Source organism: Pleurodeles waltl, chromosome 10, assembly GCF_031143425.1.
Source record: "Pleurodeles waltl isolate 20211129_DDA chromosome 10, aPleWal1.hap1.20221129, whole genome shotgun sequence".
NCBI classification, from domain to species: domain Eukaryota; kingdom Metazoa; phylum Chordata; class Amphibia; order Caudata; family Salamandridae; genus Pleurodeles; species Pleurodeles waltl.
The window spans coordinates 158,303,256-158,326,166 of record NC_090449.1 but is presented as its reverse complement, the minus strand read 5'-3'; the positions used below and the strand labels follow the sequence as shown (position 1 = coordinate 158,326,166).

At 43.2% G+C, this 22,911-nt stretch overlaps 1 protein-coding gene across 1 annotated transcript in view; it reads right to left on the bottom strand.

The window, feature by feature from the left end:
- The window catches only part of MYO15A (myosin XVA), a 761,224-nt gene that overhangs the window by 538,303 nt on the left and 200,010 nt on the right, over positions 1–22,911 (bottom strand). Inside the window, exons 20-21 of the mRNA XM_069212299.1 lie at positions 16,523–16,677; positions 3,177–3,222 (exon numbers count right to left, since the gene is read on the bottom strand). Of these exons, the coding sequence (XP_069068400.1) occupies positions 3,177–3,222; positions 16,523–16,677 (201 nt within the window). The remainder of the gene's footprint in view (positions 1–3,176; positions 3,223–16,522; positions 16,678–22,911) is intronic.

Sequence of the window (22,911 nt, the reverse complement as noted above, 5' to 3'; positions counted from 1 at the left end):
TCCCAATCTGTAGGTAAACTTCTATTCAGACAGTCCTCCTTAAACAAAATTGGATTTCATGACCAAACCCAGAGTGGTAATGCACACAGAGGTCACTGAATAGCAGACATTTGCTGCTGGGCAGTGTAGAGGTCAATATTCCAACCACAACACCTCTACCATGTGGCCCTAGGGGGTGGCAAAGGCACATCTGAAAATGAGAAAATCTCTGACACAGGAAGCTCACTTAAAAGTCGATATCATAGCTAAGCTGCTAAATTTGAAGATTTCCTTAGATTTCCAGGATGGAGAATCCTGCCAAATGTGCACATATAATAACAGAAGCCTTACTCAGGTAAGATTATGGGGCATCATCACAATAACCACCAAAACTAGGACCACCTGTGGATAACCGTAAGATGTCTGTCAATAAAGCTGGAACAGAAATTTAGTTAATTGATGCCAGAAGCAAGGTACAAAAGAACACGTTGGGCTTGATTTAGAACTAGGGGGATGGGTTAGTCTGTCACAACGGTGATGGCTATTCCTTACGCCGGGATTTAGGTTTCGGCAGACGGGATATCCATCATCATTGTGATGGAGTAACCCGTCCACTGAGTTCTAAATCAGGCCCTTTGGTAAAATACCAATGATTAGTGAATACAACTCAGTGAGAGCAAGATATGACCAGGTAATGAATGTGGCAAACACTGCTGAGAGATGGTAGAGGTTCTGATGTAAGAAAACAGTCTACCGATGATTTAGCTTATGTAGTTTAGGTCTGAGTGTTGTGGTTCTAATCTAGACCTTCAAAGGTCACTTTTGAGTTCATAAAGAAGAGTCTGTCATTGAAGTTTCAAGTCCAGCTTAGATTTGAGATTGGTACCTTTTCTTGCCTTACTCCATCAATGTTACAAGTGGTTTGAGTTAATAGAGAAAGGCTTGTTAGAACATCTCAGTTTTAAGTGTTCCTAAAAGAATTATCCCCATACGTTTGCCACTTGAATTCAAGTTTGCAGATTCTCAAGGAACATTCAGTGAGGGGTCAGACTAAGACGATACCTTGGACCAGAGCCCCAGAAGGCCAACTGCACACTGCAGATGACTTTGAACTAAACCCTGAAATTCACAAGGAGCCACTGAAGTAATCTTACAGCAAATTTCAATGCTGATACTTGCTCATGTTCAGGCCTAGTTGTTTGGCTGATTTTGTACTCATCATATATTTTCTTTCATTTTTTGAGGAGGCTGGTGTAGATTACATTGCAGGAAATCACTGGTGCTGCCATGAAAAGTCACCTCATTAAATCAACTTAGTTGTCATTTTGTAAGAATAATATCATATTATGGAAAATAGACAGTTAGACACTTGGGTCCTAGACCTAAAGTTATCCTCCAATTTAACAGGGATCCATGTCAAACATGTTGTGTAGTTCTCTGCTCTTTGCTTTGCACTTAAGATTAACTACATTTCCTTCAGGAAAGCACAGCCAAATAAAAGAAGCGTTCTTTTGATACTGGCATTTATAGATTTGGGTGTCCCTACAATACAACTAGAAATGCAGATTATTCTGTTTGATTATCTCAGCTAGTGGCCTCAGGTACATTAGAAAGCAACAGGGAAAAAGTGAATCCCTGACGTACGCTGCTTTCCTTGTCCTAGGTCAGTCTAAACAATGCATTCCAGACTTTTAGGATTTTGGTCGTGAACGTCAGAAAGGATGTCTTGCTGTGTGTGTCTGATGAGACTTGTAGCTTTGACTATATTTCGCTACCTAGTTTGAAAAATATATTACAAGCAGAAGGCTTTTAGGGTGAACGAATGCTTTGGAGGGATGCAGAAATGGTTTTAAACTATTTTACCACTAGCCCTCACAATGCTGTACAGTTGGACAAAGGCATATTTTCAGACATTATAGATTGGTGGGTTCACTAAAATTATCCAGTTTTTCTTTTTCATGTTGAGCTTTGGTTTTATTTTTTAAAAGGAAACAGTGGTATGGCATTAATCATGTTCAGATGGAGAGCCTGAAGCACATCCTCTGCTTTTAGAGGATCTTGTGATCTTACTTAAACAGTACAATTTTTGTAAATTATTACAATCATTCTTAAGTACTTTTGCAGAATTATATAGGGTCAAAAAGGGACACTGTGATTGAACACCATTCCCTAAGTTAACTTTTGGGGCAGGGAGTCACTAAAAAATTCCATTAGTAAAAAAATTGTTAGAAAACATTTGTTTTTTTAATGGCTTTACAAGTTAGGCAAGGTGTAAGTAGAATGCCCATGCCATCCATTATAATGGAAGAGCTCTCTCTCTAGAAAACAACTTACCTAAGTCCCCCACATGCTCTTCACCTTCTCACCTTCTCTTCACCTTCTGGCAAAAGATGAGATCGGTTGGAGATGCTGACATTACAAGAGAGTCTCATCCAAAGCAGTCCTGGGACTTACCTGTTTGCCTTAAAAGATTTGACTGCGCTGAAGAAGGCCTGAATGTAGAGTTAGAGGCAATGATGGAGCTGAGGTGGCAGATTGTGGGATCATTCTCCCTCACCAGGGATCTCAAGAGACAGATATAAGACTATTGAATGAGGCTAATACACTTGATCTGGCATGCTCTATGTAAGAGTCAATAGCTTGGAGAGTTTTTTGAGGGCTCTAGCTCAGTTCAAACTAATGATGAGTGTGTCACATGGACCAAACAACCCTTTTACAGACATCTGATATAAATGGGGTAAAAGGACTGGGTTCAAACAATTTCTTTACCTTTCTGAAAGCACAATACAGAGCTCTGTTCATTCTCTTATACTGTACACTGTTGGCTTATACACTCTGATACCACTACTAAGAATTATTTGACGATTACTGGGATAGATGTTTGAGGAACTAAAAATATGCACAAATGCATAAACAACAGACAGTATTGGGTATGCAAACAGACTTGTGCAACTTCGTTATTAGCAGGTCAATAAACTAAATGCCCCTTCACTGTAACATTCTGTAATCATCCTATATAAAATGTTGGTCTATACTTTGGACCTATTTGTGGCCACCTTTTAAAATTATAGTCAAAAGTAGAGGGAAACCTACATAACAGCTGTTGCTACTGGTACTACTTATTTACATAGCACTAAATCATTATCAACTATTTTTTCCTTAATATGGCTACAAAGGTTTAATTGATTACCTCTTACCTTCTTGTTATTTGGCTTGATGCATCGAACAAAGAATGGATTGCACCTGGATGGCATCATCACATTTGAGAGAAAAATAATTATTCTCTTCAACAAAAGGATACAATGCATGACATGTCATTTTGAAACAGTGCAAATCATAAAACTTGTGTCTGACTAAATATTATTGTGCTTTCCTAAGCAGTCAAAAGACAATGAATTCCAAGTACTCACTCAATGATGCTAACTTTATCAACTTTACAATGATATATGTTTGCGTAAATCTTTGTCACAATGGAGTTGTTGACTCCCACAATATACATACAACTTGTCTCATAATACACATGCAACTTGCACCTTATGTGCTCTCTCTTGACAGCTAACGAGCCCTGCTGGGTAACATGCAAATGGAAGGGCTCAGACATAACCCCTTTGAATACCCTGTCATTACGAGCACTGCTTTGTTTCCACCATAGCTAAGACTTAGGGGCCTATTCAAAAGGAAAATTAACATGTGAGTAAATATACACATATAAATTTACTCTTGCATATGTAGGAACCTTACTGCTTATGGATATTCACTATTTCCACATGTACAGTTACCACAAAGTGTAGATTTACGTGTCTTAATTCTCTAAGTTCATGGGGTGGAGCCTAATTTATAGGTGTAAAGTTACTAGAAGTAACTTTTCAAAAGTAGGAAGAAGTCTTCCCAACTGTTGCAGTGATCTCTCCATCATAAACTATAGAAAAAAAGTAAAAATGTTTATTAAACTTTAAAAGAAATAGGAACAAATATTGATATAATAAATCTTAATGTAAATTGCATATATATGTTTTTTAAATGTCGAAAAACTTTAAAAAGCTACACATTTTAAACTAAATTTTCAATTAAATATTTAATTTGAATATATTAAATTGCAGCTTAAAGGTTTATTAAAAAGATTCTTACCTGAAGTAATCTTTTTACATACATTTAATTATTATATGTGTATATACTTCTTGTACCAACAAATACCCTGACCAAGGCCTCAAAGAGGGTGTATATACATTTAATCATTATATATTAAAACATGATTAAAAGTTATGTATGAAATAATGTAAAATAATGTAATCATTTAATAATGTAATTACTTAGAAAAAATAAAGTTATGTTTATTTTTATATTTAAAATGTTTTGAAATAGCTTATAATAAGAAGTCCAAGATTGACATCCTTCGTTCCGCCCTTGATTCCAGAGCTGTCTAGCTGTCCAGGTGACTCGCAGATTACCCCTTCGAGGTGAACACAGAAACATCCACAGAAACCTGGCCAGCGTAACCGCTTAGCATACACTTAGCATACACTAAGTACAAAATTCCAGGAACATGAGGGTCTGCAGCCCGAAATGCACTCCTTCTTTTCGTGAATGTATGTAACCTTCGCTAAGATCGTGACATATTTCCTGGAACATATATATGAATGCATAGGGAGCAGGAGGTTTCTCTTTGCCTGAGTTCATATTGCATTAGATGAGTTTTCAGGTGCCCTGTTGTTAATTCCCACTATAAACGCAACACAGTAGAACAAGTTTCAGTCCATCCTATTAAGTCATATAATGAAGCATTTGCCAATGCATGAACCCCAACACAACTCAAGTCACCCTATAAAGCTATGACCAAATATACCCATCACTTTCTTTTTATACTAGAGGTCTTTTTATTGAGTATTTTCCTAAATCAAAGTAACATACAACTCAACATTTGGTAGCATGTAAAGGCAACCAACACATTGCCATACAGTGTAGTATCTTGATAGGATGAGCAAATTTAGGCAGTATACATATGCAGCCAGACCTGGGCATGCAAGGAGCATCCACTGAAAGGGCCCATCAGGTGTGAAATCTGCGTACATGCTCATAGGCAAAGTAAGCACAGGAACATTAAAGGTTGAGAAGATACATTTTGCCATTGGCAACGGGCCAGGGAAAGTTGAAGCCCTGAGAACGTGAGGGGGGTGGATGTAGAGGGCAAGCGGGCCATCACCTCCGTGGTAGTTTTTGCTATATCTGGGTGATGCTCTAATCAAATAATTGGAGCGTTCTGAGCCTGGGTGGTGTATAGCAGGAGTATTCCAGACAAAGTAGTCTATCAAGGGCTGCCAGATGGGACAAAATCTCCATGGCCATAACATGCCAAAGGCACGTAAACCACTGGGCAATGTGAGGAGCAGAAGGTTTCTTCCAGTGAAGCGCAATAAGTTGCTTGGCAGTGCCCAAAATATGACTTATAAGGCACCAATCAGTGTGAGTCATTGCTTCTCGTTCTATGGGCTAAATGCCTAAAACAGCTGCATTGCAGGAATACGGGAGGTGGAAACCCACATCCCCCTCAAAATGGTCTATAACCTCCTTCTAATATGTAGTGATAAGAGAGTATGACCACCATAAGTCCCCGTGTGCCCCGCTGCGCCACCAACATAGATCAGAGGTGGTTGGGTAAATAGTGCGAAGGCAGGTCAATGCGTAGTACCACTGTGTCATCAGTTTGTATGCTGTCTCGTGCAGGGTAAGCTTTTGTATGTCTTGGGAATATCTCGCCATAGTGTTTCCCATTGCTTTTGGGAAATTCCCTCGTTGGTGTCAGCATGTTATGTTTGGTATATATGTGGCCGTGCTCGAGTACCTGGAAGGTGTGTGATATCACGCATCTTGTACCATCAAATGCCCTGACCAACGCCTTAAAAGGAGTGTATTGCTGTGTTAGAACCCTGGATGTTGGAAGGGGGGGAACGCCAAGTGGCACAGCTGATAACATAGCAGTCGGGCTGACTCAGGAATCCAAAATACTATTTTGCATTGCTCAAATGTCTTAATGGTCGCGCCCTCAAATAAGTTGCGCAGAGTGCAACAGTCTAGCCCTTTCCCAGCTGGGGAATGAGTGGGCTGCGAAGGCCGGTGTGAAGTTTGGGTTACGAGCGAGTGGAGTATTGGGTAAGAGGAATGTGATGAGACACCATTTAAACGAGATCCCATCCCAAGTCTTGAGGACAGTCCTAGTATGAGTCTCTATGTAGGGGCTTCATAGCCTTCCATGCTTAGGGACCCAAGCGAGATCCCTGAAGGGCCAATAGGCCTCTGCCAGATCCATGTTGAACCAGTGCTTTTTGCTCTCCAGGACAACCCATTGTGAGATATAGCAAAGGTGATCATCACAACAGTATTCAAGAAGGTTGGGGCAGCCCAGTCCAGAGTCTCTGGAAAACACCTGGACAGCATTCGAGAACCTGGAATATTTCCCCCCTGATGAAGGTGCGTATGTCTTGCTGATGATGGACAATGTCATTCTGTGGGATGGAGGTGGGCAAAGTCTAGAATAAATAAATGACCTTTGGGAGAATAGTCATTTTGACGGTGTTAATCCAACCCAGCCATGGCACATGCAGTTGCCTTCACTGGCGGAAGTTTTCCAAAACAGACTTCCACTTTTCCGGCCAGTTGTCCTGTGTCCAGATCATCAAGGTTGGGGTCAGTTTAAGACTCAGGTATCGTATAGATCGTGCGGTCCACTGGGAGGGAGCGATAGAGATTGTAGGGTGGGAAGCTCTGACTTGGCTATCGTGGGGTTGAGGGCCTGGGAATTGGACACAGTAACCCTTAAATGGAAAACCTATTTGAAATACATAAGGATGCACACCACAGCAGTGAGTGAGAGGGTAGGTTGTGTGAGGGTGAGCAAGAGGTCATCTGCAAAGAGACTAAGTTTGTGGGAGCGTCCACTGAATAGAATGCCCACAATGGCCTCCGTGTGTTGGATGGTGATGGCCAAGGGTTCCACTGCCGAGGCAAACAGCAGGGGCAAGGGCAGGCAACTCTCTCTAGTGCCTCTTGCCAGGTGGATTGGCTTTACATGTTGACCGTTAATTTGAATTGTAGTCATAGGGGAGACAAAAGAGCCCATCATCTTATCGACGATGCCTGGGCCCAGACCAATCTTTAGGAAAACAACATTTAGGGATGGCCAGTTGACCCTGTCAAAAGTCTTCTCCGCGTCAATCGAGAGAAGGCAGGAAGGGAGGTTGTGGCAGTGGGATTTCCCAACCAAATGTGCAATGCTACGGATACTGTGTGCCCCTTATCAGCTGCTGTTAAAGCCTACCTGGCCTGGTTCAATGAGGTCAGGGAGATATGACTCCAACTGATTCGCCAAGACCTTAGAGTAGGCATCTGTTTAAGAGAGCAATTGGGCCATAGGAGGCACATGGGGAACAATCTTTGCCAGGCTTGGGAATGAGGGCAATCTCCACCACTGGCATCGTAGGAGTGAGGCCCGTGTCTGTTGTACACACATTAAAGAGCGTCAGCATGAGATTCTGGAGGAGGGAGAGAAATGCTCTGTGAAAAGCTACTGGAAGCCCATCCGGGCCACAAATCTTGCCAATAGGCACCTCCTGCAGAGCTTATTGCAGTTCAGCAAGAGTAACAAGGGCTTCCAAGTGTTTAGTATGCTGGGGGTCGAGAGGGTCCCAGGCACAGGTGCTAAGATAAGAGTCTATGAGATCTTGTGGAGCATCCTCCCCAGTATAGAGAGCCTGGTAGAAGCTGTGGAATGCTTGCTTTTTGCCTGTACGGAGGTGGCCCAGTGCGAGTCCCTTGTCCTAATCTTGGATATGTGAGCTTGAGCATGCTGCTGTTGTAGCTTGCAGGCAAGGAGGGCCCCACCTTATCCCCTCTCATAAAACCATGCCTTGGGGGAAGCAAGGATTGTTCAGTCTTATTAGTCCTGTGAGCCCATAGCTGACCCCACAGGAAAGCCAACTGTCCCTTTTTGAGTCTGCAGTAGCTGGTTTGTTCAAGGCGCTCAAGACTTGATGTCGGTAGCTAGACCCATCTCAACTAACCGAGATTCCCTCGCACAGGTGATGGCTATACAGGATATGACTCCCCTGATGAAGGCTTTGAAGCCGTTGCAGAGTGTATGCACCGGGATCCCTGGCAGGTTGTTTAGGCCAAAGTAACAAGTGATTCCTTCTTGGGTCTCGGCGACATCGATGGGATCTCTAAGCAGCTGCAGGGGAAGCACCAGTGCGGGGGCCGTCTCAGGCCCCCACCCTGGATCCATACAAGTTTTAAATAACCATGATTTGAAATGGATATGTCCAAGATGGTGGCAGTGTCCAAGTCTTGGAGCAGCGAGTGGGTGAGAAAAAAATAATCTATGAGGGATTATGAGATATGGATATGTGTGTAAAAAGAGTAGTCCTGTGTGTCAGGGTGTCTATATCGCCATGCATCCACTTATCCCAAAATAGTAAATTCTTGTTTAATGGCGGTGGATTTCGCCTGGGTCGGCTTCTTCGCTATGGCGAAGGAGCGTCGCCCCACTGGCTGAGCAAGAAGCAGAAAAATTAAAATATTTTTAATTTTTCTGCTTCTGGCAGAGCCAGCGGTGCAGGTTGGGGAGGGGCTAAGCTACGGGAGGTGGGAGGGGGAGGAGAGGAGAGTGCACCTAAGTGCGCATGTGTGTATGGCCCCGCCGTCTGAGTCTGTCCAAACACACATGGGCTTTTAGGTTTCACAGGCTGGAGACACTACACAGACCCCAGGGCTGTGTCTGAGCGGCAGTCCAAGCCTAAGTTTAGCATGAAAGTAGCAACAGGATTGCTGGGGAGCTTGTGCTTGTTTCCCAGAGGTGAATGCTGGGACACCACAAGAGAAGTGACGAACGAGGGGGCCGGGACAGAGGCAAGGTAAGTGCGCTTTATTTATTTTTTATTGTCATCTCATCTTCTTGCTCCCCGCCACCCAATCCCCTTGAGTTACGCGGTGGCCTCACTGGACATCGCCCCAGTACCCTGAAAGGAGGCAGCACTGTGATCAAGGTCAGGGTCCCACACAGGATTTAGCTCACCTCCTACCACAACATTGCTCTCCCCATTTGCCAGCAGCTCCTGTGAAAGTCCTCTAAGATAGGTGTCCTGTGCCTGGTTAAGGGCGTAGAGGTTAAGAAGAGTGAGTGGGTGAGCACCCCAATGAAGTTTAAGTTTCAAGTAGCGGCCATTCACGACCCTTATAATTTTCAACACCCAGGTTCAGACTCTCTCATTGCACTTGTAAGACAACCCCGCCATCCTGGTTGAGGCACATGCCCAGAAGCAGGTAGGGTATTTTGGATGGGACATGCAATGAGTGTCCTCCCGCAGGAGGTGAGCTTCCTGAAGGAATATCACATTGGGGACCTTCAGGAGGAGATAGCGCTAGACCTGCCACTGTTTATTAGGCAAGTTCAGGCCCCGTGTATTGAGAGATAGTAATTTAAGGAGATGTGCAGTGGTCATTGTGTGAGGGAGTGGGTATAGCTGTTGTCTCGCCAAGTAGGCATGTAGAGGTGCTCATGGAGGCGATGCACATACATGGTAGGAGGGCATCTTTAGCCCAAGTGAGATTACTGGCCAATATAGGAATATGGGTATGGTAGGGAGAAATAGTTGAGCAAGGGGGAAAGCCTGGGTGGGGACTGCTAAGCTGTAAATGGCTAGTAGTGCGTTGCATGTACCAAGAGGGTACAATAGGGGTCTCCATGGGGAAGCAGCTGACCTAAAGAAAACAAAAGTCATGTTAAAAAAACAAATATAAAGAGGCCAACAGGGGCTTACATCTCCATTCAAGTCCTGAGATGGCCGGCACCTGGATGCGCCGCTCATAACGAAGGAGTCACTCTCCTAAGGTCTAAGCTTTCCTTGTCATAGAGTGAGTTGATGTGTAAGAAAATAACACGATTACAAAGATCCAGTAGCCAAGGGGGCCGGAGAGGGGCAAAGATAATGGATGATGTCTTTTCAGTTTTCTAGGAGGCAGCTTCTTTGCGATGTTTGTCAGCATGGTGGAATTTCACTATGGTCCACATGGGGGGCAGTATTTCTCGAGACGGCGAGCAAGGTCAATTCCGAGTCACATCCCATGGGTCCATCGGTAGCATAAGGAGCTGTTTTGCTTCGGAGAGAGAACGGAGAACATGCGTTTGCCCTCTAATGTGAACAAGATGGCGAATGGTATGATAGCTGATGTTAAGCTCCTGCAGTTTGTAAGTGACAGGCCTGAATTCCTTGCAGCTGCACAGTATGAAGGGTGAGAGATCTTGGAAGAGCTTGACAGTGTGTCCTCAGAAGATTAGATCAGCTTTACTTCGTGCTCTTTCAAGATAGCTTCTTTTTCAGTAAAGAAATTGACCCCCACCAGGATGTCAGGGTGTCCTGGTGTGGATGCCACACAATGGTCTCTTTCCAGCATGGGGGAAGGCATCATCATCTCTGCAAATTGCATGTAACAGGTCGGCAGTCTCATCCAAAACAGCGCTCATTATGATCCTGCACCCATGAGGGGTGGAGTGCGAGATCAAACGAGCATTCTGGTCAAGAATATCCACAGTCCAAGGAAAATAAATATTGGCACACACTCAAGCAGCGATTTGATCAGGATTTATTCACCCTTCATGATGCGTTTTGGCCAAACCAATGGCCTTGCTCGGCAGTAAAGGCCATTATGTCCCTGCCTTCTGCTCCTCTTGCACCCCAATGATACGAATATTGCTCAGACGGCTTCTGTTTTTTAAGTCTTCCTTCTTCACGTTATTCGATTTGCTGTTCTTCCAGTGACGTCACTTTGTGCCAAAGTACTCCTTGGTCTTCTGACTCTGCACCCACTGTGCATTTTAAATCATCTACTCGCCCTCAGTTCATTGAAATCGCGCCTGATGTCCTGGATACAGGACTTAAAGTACGTTTTGGGAGAACTGATTTCAGAGCGGATTTCTTCCAGGAAGTGGTCCATGTAGGCTTGGGATATGGGTACTAGTGTTCTGTCTCAAGCTGCTGTGGCGGGCAGGGGGTCCATTAAGTTCATGCCTGCTGGGGGTGCTTTATGCAAAAGCAAAGTAACTGGATTGTCCTTAGGTGGCCCACTGAGTACATCCTTTGCAGATTTGCCACGTGGCATGACAGCCACCTATGAGGGTTTCGGGATAGCTGAGGGTAAACAGCCCAGGGGGCTCCCACAGTCTTTCGATCATAGACCATCTAAGTGGTGGTGGAAGGTCAACGCAATAGTGTGTTTAACCCCATGAAGGTTGTGGGTGAGAAGAGGCCAAGGGCTCTAAAAATGGAATAGGGCCTCCCCCTAACAGTTCAGATGCATGTTGAATCTGAGACATATGCCTCGCAGGTCGAACCCAAGAATCAGCCAGGGGAGCAGTGCAACAGGTTGCGGCCTCTCTGGAGGAGGGCTATAGCTGTCACGTCTGCCTCGGTATGTTCAGTGGGGATGATATAGACAGTGTGTCTTCCAGCCATCATCCGAAGAATACAATGACACCCAATGCTTGGTCTGTGGGGCATTTCAGGTCCATATGAGCCCCTCACCAAGTAAAAGAGGTGCCCACGAAAGTCTCCTTGGTGCTCAGTGGGTCACGTGCAACAGGCCCAAACATACCCAATATTGTGGGAGCTTTCAGGTTTTTGGGGTCACCGCACTTCCTCCACAGGCTTTGTGTAAGCATGATCTCCAGACCCACACATGGCCAACAGCTAGTCCCCTGTCCCATGGCATGGTACAAAAGAGGGTGATGGTGGTCTGAGGTCACTTGGGGCGCCACTGACACATAGGGGTCTAACATGGGGGAGTTGAAGGGGTCATCACTCCCCCTACAGCACACTCCTCACCTCAGAGACAGCGCAAGGCAGGCAGCTCAATATGTCTGAGTCTCGTCGAGGCCAGAGGACTATCAGTCCTGCTGCAGTCTCCTCCGATGTAGGGCCAGGGGGAGAGTCACAATGAGCCCACAGTGCTTGTCTCCGGCCCAAAATGTTGATCTTTTTTTTGTGGCCTTCACAGAATCCAGACATTGGAGGGATGCTTGGACTCCCAGAGTGCCTCACCTCAGTTGGTGTCCTCTTGCAAAGAACAGAGGACTCACGGAAATCACAGGGCCTCCTGCGCTGCTATAAATGTGTGTTCTTCGTTAGGTCCCCCTGCAGAATTGTGTCAGTATCCCTGCACTAGGCAGATCGGGGGGCAAACTGCTGGTCACTGGCTACTCGCAGTTACAGCCCCAGATCCAACAATTGGTCTGTCTGTGTAGGGAGCCCTGTGAGGCCTGCACTGACACGTGGGCAGCCAACGTGTTCCTTCCAAAATGATAGTCTGTTGGGTATCAGAAGCTCGCTAGCAAAGTCCCCACAGCAGGCAGGGGGCTGGGACAGCCGATCAGGACTGCTGCAGCCCCATCATGCACTGGGATATGGTTGGCCCGTTTCACTCGACCATGGTCTGGTTACCCGATCGCCGGACCTCACAGGTAAGATGGTGGGTCCAAGTAGGACACAGGCAGGGGCCCAGGTCAATATTTCTGGGACCGCTTTTTTGGGGCACAATGACTCCCCCTTTACACATGGGGGAGGCAATTGCCCCCACATGATTTAGATGGTGCTGAAAGGACAGCGGGGTTTGGAACCGAGATAAAACACATCTCACTCCATGCTCCGCTAGGTCATACCTCCACCCATCAGTTTTAAACTAACACAACTTTGTGATATAGCTCAACAGAACCCTAGCTTCAGGTGAAGTCCAATACAAGTCTGGCAGTTAGATCTGACATTTTATGCATGGTAGTCTCTCAAATCTTTTGCCTTTACCCCATATTTTTGCTGAGCTTCTTTTGTTGACATTAGGACTGTGTGCACAGAACCCTGCTAGCCAGTGGTTGTGTGCTTGTGCTCTCTCCCTAAACATGGTAAAATTGACTTACACCCAAAAGATTGTAATTGAACCATTGTTTTGAGAATATTTAAAAGCCAATGTGTCTAATGGGCACATTCTATTTTTTTAATAAATTCCTAGTAAATAGTACCACATATACCCAGGACCTGTAAGTTAAATGGTACTAGTGGGCAGCAGCACTCACTGTGCCACTCAGCAATGTAGTCCTGTAAAACAATGTCTCAGGCCTGCAGCTGCAGCCTGTAATGCATGTTTAAGTTGGTATTTTGACCTGGCAAAATTAACTGCTTGACAACCTAAACACTCCTTTTAACTACTTATAAGTCATCCCTAAGGTAGGCGCCACAGGTTCATAGAGCTGGGTGCATGGTATTTAAAAAGAAGGAATTATGTACTTAGGTTTTACATGCCCTGACAGTAAAATACATCTAAAGTCAATTTGTTACTGTTGTAAGGTTATCTCTCCCATAGACTAACACTGGGTTAGCTTATTATACTTAAGAATTGATAACTTCAGTTTGGGACCATATAAAGAAATGTTATTTCCACACAATTGAATTTTAGTTAAAATCCTCTTTAATGGTAAAACATTAAGTTACTATTCTAAAAAAAGCACTTCAAAAAAGTTGGCATTTTTCTGCCCAAACCAACTGTGTCTTTCTACCAGTGTCCAAGGTCACATGACAGTGAATTGCTCTCTTGACAGGATTGCTTACACTTCAAAGGGCCTTGCTTGCAGCACACACAAAGGAACCTAAAACCAGGCCTGCTTCAACACCTCAGACAGTTTGTCGGCAGGACCAGAGGAAGTACTGACCAGAAACTGTTTTGGAAGTAGGCTGGGGAATTCCCCACACAAATGCTGGTACAAGGTATAAAAGTGTACCATCAGAACCTCTCATCACAACACTCCTGTACCTGAGGAATATTCAGAAGAAGGACTGTTGTGCCGTCTGAAGAAGGAATATTGGGCCTGCTTCCTTGAACCAAGACTCCCTAGAAGTGACACCAAGGATCAGCTGGCTGGCCTCCCTTGGGCTGCAGGGACCCAAGAAGCTTCCAGAGGCCTCCCTGCAACTACTCAGCTGACCAGCACCAAATGGACTTACCTGGACTTGTCTGAGGCTTGCTGATGGCCTCTACTGGAATGAGTCCTGATCCCAAGTGTTGACCCCAAGGTCCTGAACCCTTGGCCAGCATCAGAGTGTACTTCTACTTATGAAAAGGTGAAAATATAGACATTTCGGGTTCCTTGTGACCACAAAGTGACATCTTCATGCTGAGAAACAACTACTCATGGTGATGGCCAATGTAAAGCTCCAGTGGAACCTATCCTTTGTGCCGACAGCAACAGTCAACGAAAAGCTCAAGTGAGATCTGCTCATTGCGCAACAAAGCAAACCTCCAGAGACAAGCGGCTCTTTGCTCTACTCCAGCGACCATCCGCAGTGTCGGACCTGCTCCTTGCACTGACAATGACATCCACATGGCCCCACAAACACAAACAGCAGCTCCTCGCATGGGCTTGAGATGGTAACTCTGCAGAGGGTCCGTGTATCAGACCTACGCTCGATTGCACTCAGCCTGAACCTGTGACTGTACCTCAGTCCAGGATGACCAGATAACCACGAGCGCGCTTTGCACTTTCTGATGCTATTGTAACCTAAAACTTTAAAAACTCATATGTCTCGTTCTACTGATGGGATTTTTGTCATTTTTATGTTGTTTTATTTATTAAAATTATCACTATATTTAAATTGGTTTGAGATTCTTTTTGTGTTGCATTCTCCCTTTACTACTGTTTGAGTGCTGCAGAAATACTTTACACACTGTCTCTAAGTTAACCTGATTACTTTTGTGCCAAGTTACCAGAGGGTTAAGCATTGGTTTTTATTTATTGACTTTTGTGGTTCACCCTGACAAGTATTGTGGTTATTATTTGAGTAGGGTCTCCACCCCTCTCAGATAATAACCCACATTTTAAATTAGCTACAGGATAAAGCCTAACACATTCAAACTTCTGATTTCCAAATTAAGCTTAATATACCTGTGGCCTTTTAATAAATCCTGATAAAACTCTGGCTATCTATTACAGCTACCCTCCTCTGCATAGAAGATAAAGGTCAGCAGTTAATAAAAAGGCTCAGCAATCTGAGCCCCATACCAAGACCTGCAGGACACAAGTTGGAATTCCAATAGGACTAGGTTAGCTTTTTTCCTTCTTAGGATAACAAAATATACACTACTGTGATTAGCAGTAAAACCACATATTGTTTATTTGGACAGAGGTAATTCAGCTTTGGGTGTGCGCTATGCAAACATTAATTTCTATCATTATTCTTATTGCCACTTCTCCTTCTTCTCCTTCTTCTACTACTACTTCTACTACTACTTCTAATAGCACTATTATTAAAAATAGTACTGCTGCTTCTACTTTCCCACAACTGATACTACTATTGCCAATAGTAGTTCTATTACTACTACCATTATTCCAGCTACTACTACTTCCATTTTTTTATTGTTAGAACTCTCACTACCTACTCAACAAGTTCAATAAATCTGTGGTTAAAAATTGATAAAAGTTTATAGAATGCTGGGCATGGTGTGGGTCCAACAAAACCATAACTCCATGATGAAATCTAAAGCAACCATAAAACTCAGCAACACTACCTACTGCACCCTGGGAGGCAGAACAATATTGGGCTTGACTCCACTTCTGTAGAACTAGCTGCCTAATCCTACTTCTATTACATCCTTGGACCCAATTCATGAAGCCATTTGTATGTGCATGTTTCATTTGTACATGGAAATGGCTTGATTTGCAAGTGCACTCATGTGTTGTACTCATACATCATAAATCTACTGTCCTATATCAATTTCTGCACACATATTACACACATCTCCCATTGACACTTAGAGGGGATTCCTGAGTGAACATACTAGGGACAATTTTGTGTCCTCCCACAAAACCTATGACTTTGTGGATAATTATAAACTTTTTATCTACCCACTTCCAACCTGGGATTGGGAAAAGTTTGCTCCTGTCAATAGCAGGAGTAAATCTCTTACAGGGATGGGAATGACAAAGAACATCCTTGACATTTTTAGGATCTTAGTAAAGGTAGCTTCTCCACATAGAAAACTTTTTCCCCTTGGAGAAAAAAGTTATTAGATGCAAATGCACTATTGGTAAGCCTTTGCTTATGTGTGCTTGCCAACTGTGTTCAATTACACATATGTATCTCCTTACACTTATGAATACTTAGAAAACTGTGGCTGGTGCAGCCTTACACAAATTTGAAGGCCATGTTGAAATGTAGTTGTAAATGCACGGGTCTAGCTTTATTAATTGTTTTGCGAATGGGAATAACAGCCTCCTAACTTTTGTATATTCATCAAAGAACTGCTTTTCAAACTAGCAGCTGTCTCTAAACATGCTTTCTTGTCCAAATGTCCAACTAGCCTTAATAATAAAGGTTTCTTGAATTTCAAACCCTGAACACACAAAGCTTAAAAACCGGACTGTAATCTTGCATTCAACAAAAGATTATGACTTGGAATTTGTATCTGAAAGCATAGGTATTATAGTCTGAATCTGACTTATCACATTACTCACCTTTCCATTTTTTCCACAAGTTCGAGCAGAGACTGCTGGAATTTAGCTGCTACCGTAGGAGCTTTGTACCGACGAGTCACTGTGCTGTTTTTTCCCATCATGGTCTTCTGCTGAGCAAGGAGTTGGGCATGGCCAAAAAAGAGGTTTGCTACCACCTAAACAGAAGATATACACTTTACTTTTCAATTTTCCAAATGCTCAATTTTCCTTTATAGTCTGAAGGAATTTGTATAATGTTACCTCAGTGAATAAATGAATAATTAATTTGTGGAGTGAACAGTTAACTTAGTGTGCCCTGGTGATAACTGCAGTCCTAACAAATCAAGCTGTGGTGGAACTACATTAAAATAACACGTTTTCCAAAAAGGAACAGAGTACTCTTAAGAGTAGGGTATGTGGCTTTCTTACCATTTAGGTGCTATGATGTCCTAATAATCTCTGCACTTTGAGTTAATTCATATATAAGTGAGGCCACTGTACCAACTGCTCTCTTCTCTATACACCAATGTATGCCATAATTTTGAGTGATAAAATATTGTTGTTCCAATATATCATATCCAAAATATTGACCACCACAATATTTCAAAAGTAAGTCTATTGAGGTAACTATATATTTACTATTCTTAACTCCACATCTACATATCTTGACAATATACATGTATTGTCAAGGTATGTATGTCTGGATATAAGGATAGTAAATCTTTACTCACCTCTATATACGTACCTTCACAATACTGTGGTAGTCAATACTGTGGATACAATGTCTTGGCAGACCAATATTTAAAACTTATTATTGTGATAGAATGCCCTATAATGGTCAGGTCCTCAACTGATGAAGTGGGTTATACAAGTCCCCAAAGCACAGAACTAACAATATAAATATATGAAATATAAGTAAAAGCTTGGTCAGACCCTGCATTCCTATATAAATAATTAACATATTATAACTTTTTTGTTATGGCTAATGATATCAATCACCATGTCAAATATTCTTCTTTTTATGAATCTTATGAATATTATTATTATTACTAATATTATTAATAACAAGAATACTCATAATAATAACGCTGATAATAATAAGCCACATGGTCTATATCTTGCCCGTTTCTCCAATATTGTTAATTGTTCTTCTTCTTCTTAAATTATTATTATTAAATATTGTTGTTATTATTATCATTATGATTATTATTATTATTATTATTATTATTATTATTATTATTATTATTATTATTATTTTGCTGTTACTATTATTATTCATAATAATAATAATAATAATAATAATAATAATAATAATAAGAAGAAGAAGAAGAAGAAGAAGAAGAAGAAGAAGAATAAACAATAATGAATCTCTTGTGGAGGGACCCTCTCTAATTATCACTAATGTGTGACTATAAAACCAGGGGCTCAGCATGTCCATGTAGCGTTCACAAGAATGCAAAGTCTTCCTGGGCCCATCTTGGCCCAACCAGGAGAAGGGGCAGGGGATTATGGTCCTTTCCACCCAGAATTACTGTCTTTCAGAACAATGATAAATTCTCTATTGCATTTAATTCTAGTGAACGTAATGCAGAATGACATCCCTAGACCTTGATGAGAAAACTTAGGGGGTTATTCTAACTTTGGAGGAGTGTTAATCCGTCCCAAAAGTGACGGTAAAGTGACGGATATACCACCAGCCGTATTACGAGTTCCATAGGATATAATGGACTCGTAATACGGCTGGTGGTAAATCCGTCACTTTTCCGTCACTTTTGGGACGGATTAACACCTCCTCCAAAGTTAGAATAACCCCCTAAGTATTCTCCTCTGCTGAAACCCTTGTAATCCAGTCAATCATGACCAGTCAATCGAGTGTGTAATTATTTACCTAATACCATTCCTGCTATTAAAACTGCTAAAAGGGAAGATAGTTTGTCTATTGGTTTAGCCATGGTTCCCTCCTAAGTAAAACCTTCTATTCAAGGGATTTGACTTACACACATTACGTTTAATATCTTGGGAATCATAGAGACCTGATGAAAAGAGGGTTCTGAACCAAATATAAGAAAGATACCCTTGAGTCATCAGATGTAGCTATCGGCCAATTACACTTCTCCCTGCAACAACCAAAATTCTAGAAAGCTCATCATCTCTCTTTTTTATTGACGAGGAGGGCCTTCTAGATAACTCAAATGTAGGCTTTAGGCCCAACAGAAGCAATGAGCCAGCTGCATCAGCGGTATTGAACAACTTAAAAAAGGGATTGGATAGTAACTGAACATAGGACTTAATATTATTAGAACTATCCACTGCCTTTGACACGGTTGATCATAACACTGTGATCGCTCTAATTTGTGTTAACACAGACCTAACCTTCCCTTTCTTTCTGAAAAAGGCAGACAATCTACCATTTCAACCACTATCGGCAGCAAGACTTGATTGCCTTAACTTACTATGGCCCTCATTATGGGTTTGGTGGTCGTACCGCCAGTCTGCCGTGTTGGCAGTCTCAAACAAAAAGACCACCATGTTGGTGGTCCCTATTATGAGTCATACAGACAGGACCCCCGACTAACAACCAAAAAAGGCAGACTGCCAGCAGTGCAGAGGGATGGAAATAGGCGGTCCTACCTCCAGCGCTGACAGCACCGTGACCAACTACCGAGCTAATTGCAAGCACACAGTCACCATGACGGACACCCCTGGTGGTCAGCCAATGGCGGTCCGAACCATGGAGGTCCACAAAGTAATAATGCAAAAGCACATTGGATAAATTTGAAAACAACACAGCTGACACACATTGCCACACTGGACACACCAGCAAAGGACACTATAAAAACACACCCCTTCACACACCACAACCCTTTGCATTTACAATGCCAAACACAGAAGAGCACCTTACATAGATTAGGCATCCCTTTGTCCACCATCCTATTGGCCACACTACACAATTTTGCCCATTCACACCCTTTTGCACTTCCCCTGTATAGTAATTCACTGTCACACTTTTTTTTGTTCCACCATGTCACGTTCCAAAAATCCACGTTTTTCTGAAGATGAATTAAGTGTCATGGCAAATGAAATCATAGAGCCACAATTGTTTGGAGCACAAGTCCAACACATTCCTCTCAGTAGGAAAATGGAAACGTGGGACAGGATAGTCGACAGAGTCAATGCTGTGGGCACCACCCTGCGCACAAGGGTGAACATCAGGAACAGGTGGAACGACTTCAAGGGCAAGGTCCGTTCCCACGTTTCCAGGCACCAGCTGCAGGCCAAGATGACTGGCAGTGGCCCTCCCAGTGCCCCATTACATCTCTTTCCATGGGAGAAGGTCTTGGTCATCCTGCATCCTGAGGGCTTGACAGGAATACCTCAGGGAGTGGAGTCTGGTAAGGCACAACCTGCAGTGGCCGCCACAAATCTCAAGGGAAGGGGAGGTGGGATCAGGGGTATGGGGGGAAATAAAATAATGTAAAAAAACAAAAAACGTACCTGTTCCTGCTGCTGCCGGTGCTGGTGTCCCAGCAGTCCCTGGAACGTCTGCACAGGCTTCCCATGCAATCCTGGTGCTGCTCTCTTGCTATACCTAGCATGAGAACAGTGTCAGGATTGGTCTGAGCAGCTTGGTCTGCTGCTCAAACAGTGCACTGGAGCCTCTACAGTTTCTCCAAACCGGCTGTGCAACACAGCTGGGTTGGAGAAACCTAAGTGCCTATGTCAGTTTGGCCAGCCTAAGACTGCCGGCCAAACTGACATGTGCACTTAGTGCACTTACTCCACTCCTCCTCATTGGACATCCCTGTACATACTGGCTGAGCCAGCAGCTGAAAAATGAAACAATAGTAAAATATTGTTTTACTTTTCAGCTTCTGGCTTAGCCAGTGGGGCGATGCTCCTTCGCCATTGTGAAGGAGCCGCCCCTGGTCACAACACTAAAAATGTCACCAAAGTGTAATGTCATGCATACTCTTGGCTCACCTTTTGCCTCATTTACTGTTACTCAACTCACCAACCCAGTGTTCATCTATCCAAAGACCTCTATTTGGCAACTCTTGAAGTGTACTCACCTGGGAAGATGGCATTTGTATAGTATATGTACTACAGGGACTGACATGACTACAACTCCCATCAGGCACTGTTCAATAACTCCAAACATCAGACTAGTGGTCACTGGTTTAAATAACCCTGCTTGTTACCTATCAATTTAAGGGTACGCATCTGGGGAGATAAGATTTGTCAAGTGTGTGTACTCCAGGCACTGACATGACTACAACTCCCAGCAGGCTCTAGTCCTGAAACTACAAACAATAGCAGTGTTCACATGCTACTCTCAATTGCAGTGTACTCATCTGGGGGAGAACATTAGTCAAGTGTGTGTAGTAGAGAGAGTGACATGACTGAAACTCACAGTAGGCATTGCATCTGTAACTCCAAACACCAGCACAGTGGTCATTTGTCCAAATACCCTTGTGTGTCAACTCACAAATTAAGTATACTCACCTGGGGGAGAACATTAGAAAAGTGTGCGAACTAGATGGAATAACCTGACTGCAACTCACAGGATGTACTGTGTCTGTAACTCCAAACACCAGCACAGTGGTCACTTGGCAAGATACCCTTGAATGTCAACTCACAAATGAAGTATATCCACCTGGCGGGAGAACAATTTAAATAAAAGTGTGTGAACTAGATGGAATACCCTGACTGAAACTCACAGGAGGCACTGTTTCAGAAACTCAAAACACCAGAACAGTGTTCATTCATGGAAGGAACCCTGTTTGGCAACTCTCAGTGTAAGTTAACTCAGCCTGGGGGATACCATTTGATTAGAGGGTAAAGGGAGTGCTGCTAAGGCGAGGAGGCTCAGTTTCTCTAACTCCAAACACAAGCCCAGTGTTCACATGCACAAATCCCCATGTCTGTTAACTCTCAATAGAAGTTTACTCACCTGGGAGGATAACATTTGTATGGTGGTAGGAAGTAGAGGGAGTGACTGGAATGTAAAGCCCAATAGGCCCTGATTCTCCAACTACACAAAACCAGTTTTCACTTGCACAAATCCATCTATTTGTGAACTCTGAATTGAAGTGTACTCACCTGAAAGGATAACATTTGCCAAATGGTGTAGTATTGAGAGCGACATGACTGCAACTCCCAGGAGACACTGCTTCAGTAACTCCCAACACCAGACCAGTGGTCACTTGCCCAAATTCCCTTGCTTGCTATCTCTTAATTGAAGTTCAATCACCTGTGAGTGAGCAAGATATAGATCATGCTTATCTCTGAGATCTGTCTGGCTACCTAGCTCCACCTTGCCCTGCTAGCCCAAAATGAAACTATTGAGAATAGGAAGGGTAGCTTACCCAGTGTGCAAAACTATGATCCCTAAGGCCTCAAGATGCATAACCAGAATGGAATTGGCAGCAGACACATTCACACTGCACTGACCACATGATGATTGCAGTCACATATACAGGGAGTGCAGAATTATTAGGCAAGTTGTATTTTTGAGGATTAATTTTATTATTGAACAACAACCATGTTCTCAATGAACCCAAAAAACTCATTAATATCAAAGCTGAATATTTTTGGAAGTAGTTTTTAGTTTGTTTTTAGTTTTAGCTATGTTAGGGGATATCTGTGTGTGCAGGTGACTATTACTGTGCATAATTATTAGGCAACTTAACAAAAAACAAATATATACCCATTTCAATTATTTATTATTACCAGTGAAACCAATATAACATCTCAACATTCACAAATATACATTTCTGACATTCAAAAACAAAACAAAAACAAATCAGTGACCAATATAGCCACCTTTCTTTGCAAGGACACTCAAAAGCCTGCCATCCATGGATTCTGTCAGTGTTTTGATCTGTTCACCATCAACATTGTGTGCAGCAGCAACCACAGCCTCCCAGACACTGTTCAGAGAGGTGTACTGTTTTCCCTCCTTGTAAATCTCACATTTGATGATGGACCACAGGTTCTCAATGGGGTTCAGATCAGGTGAACAAGGAGGCCATGTCATTAGATTTCCTTCTTTTATACCCTTTCTTGCCAGCCACGCTGTGGAGTACTTGGACGCGTGTGATGGAGCATTGCCCTGCATGAAAATCATGTTTTTCTTGAAGGATGCAGACTTCTTCCTGTACCACTGCTTGAAGAAGGTGTCTTCCAGGAACTGGCAGTAGGACTGGGAGTTGAGCTTGACTCCATCCTCAACCCGAAAAGGCCCCACAAGCTCATCCTTGATGATACCAGCCCAAACCAGTACTCCACCTCAACCTTGCTGGCGTCTGAGTCGGACTGGAGCTCTCTGCCCTTTACCAATCCAGCCACGGGCCCATCCATCTGGCCCATCAAGACTCACTCTCATTTCATCAGTCCATAAAACCTTAGAA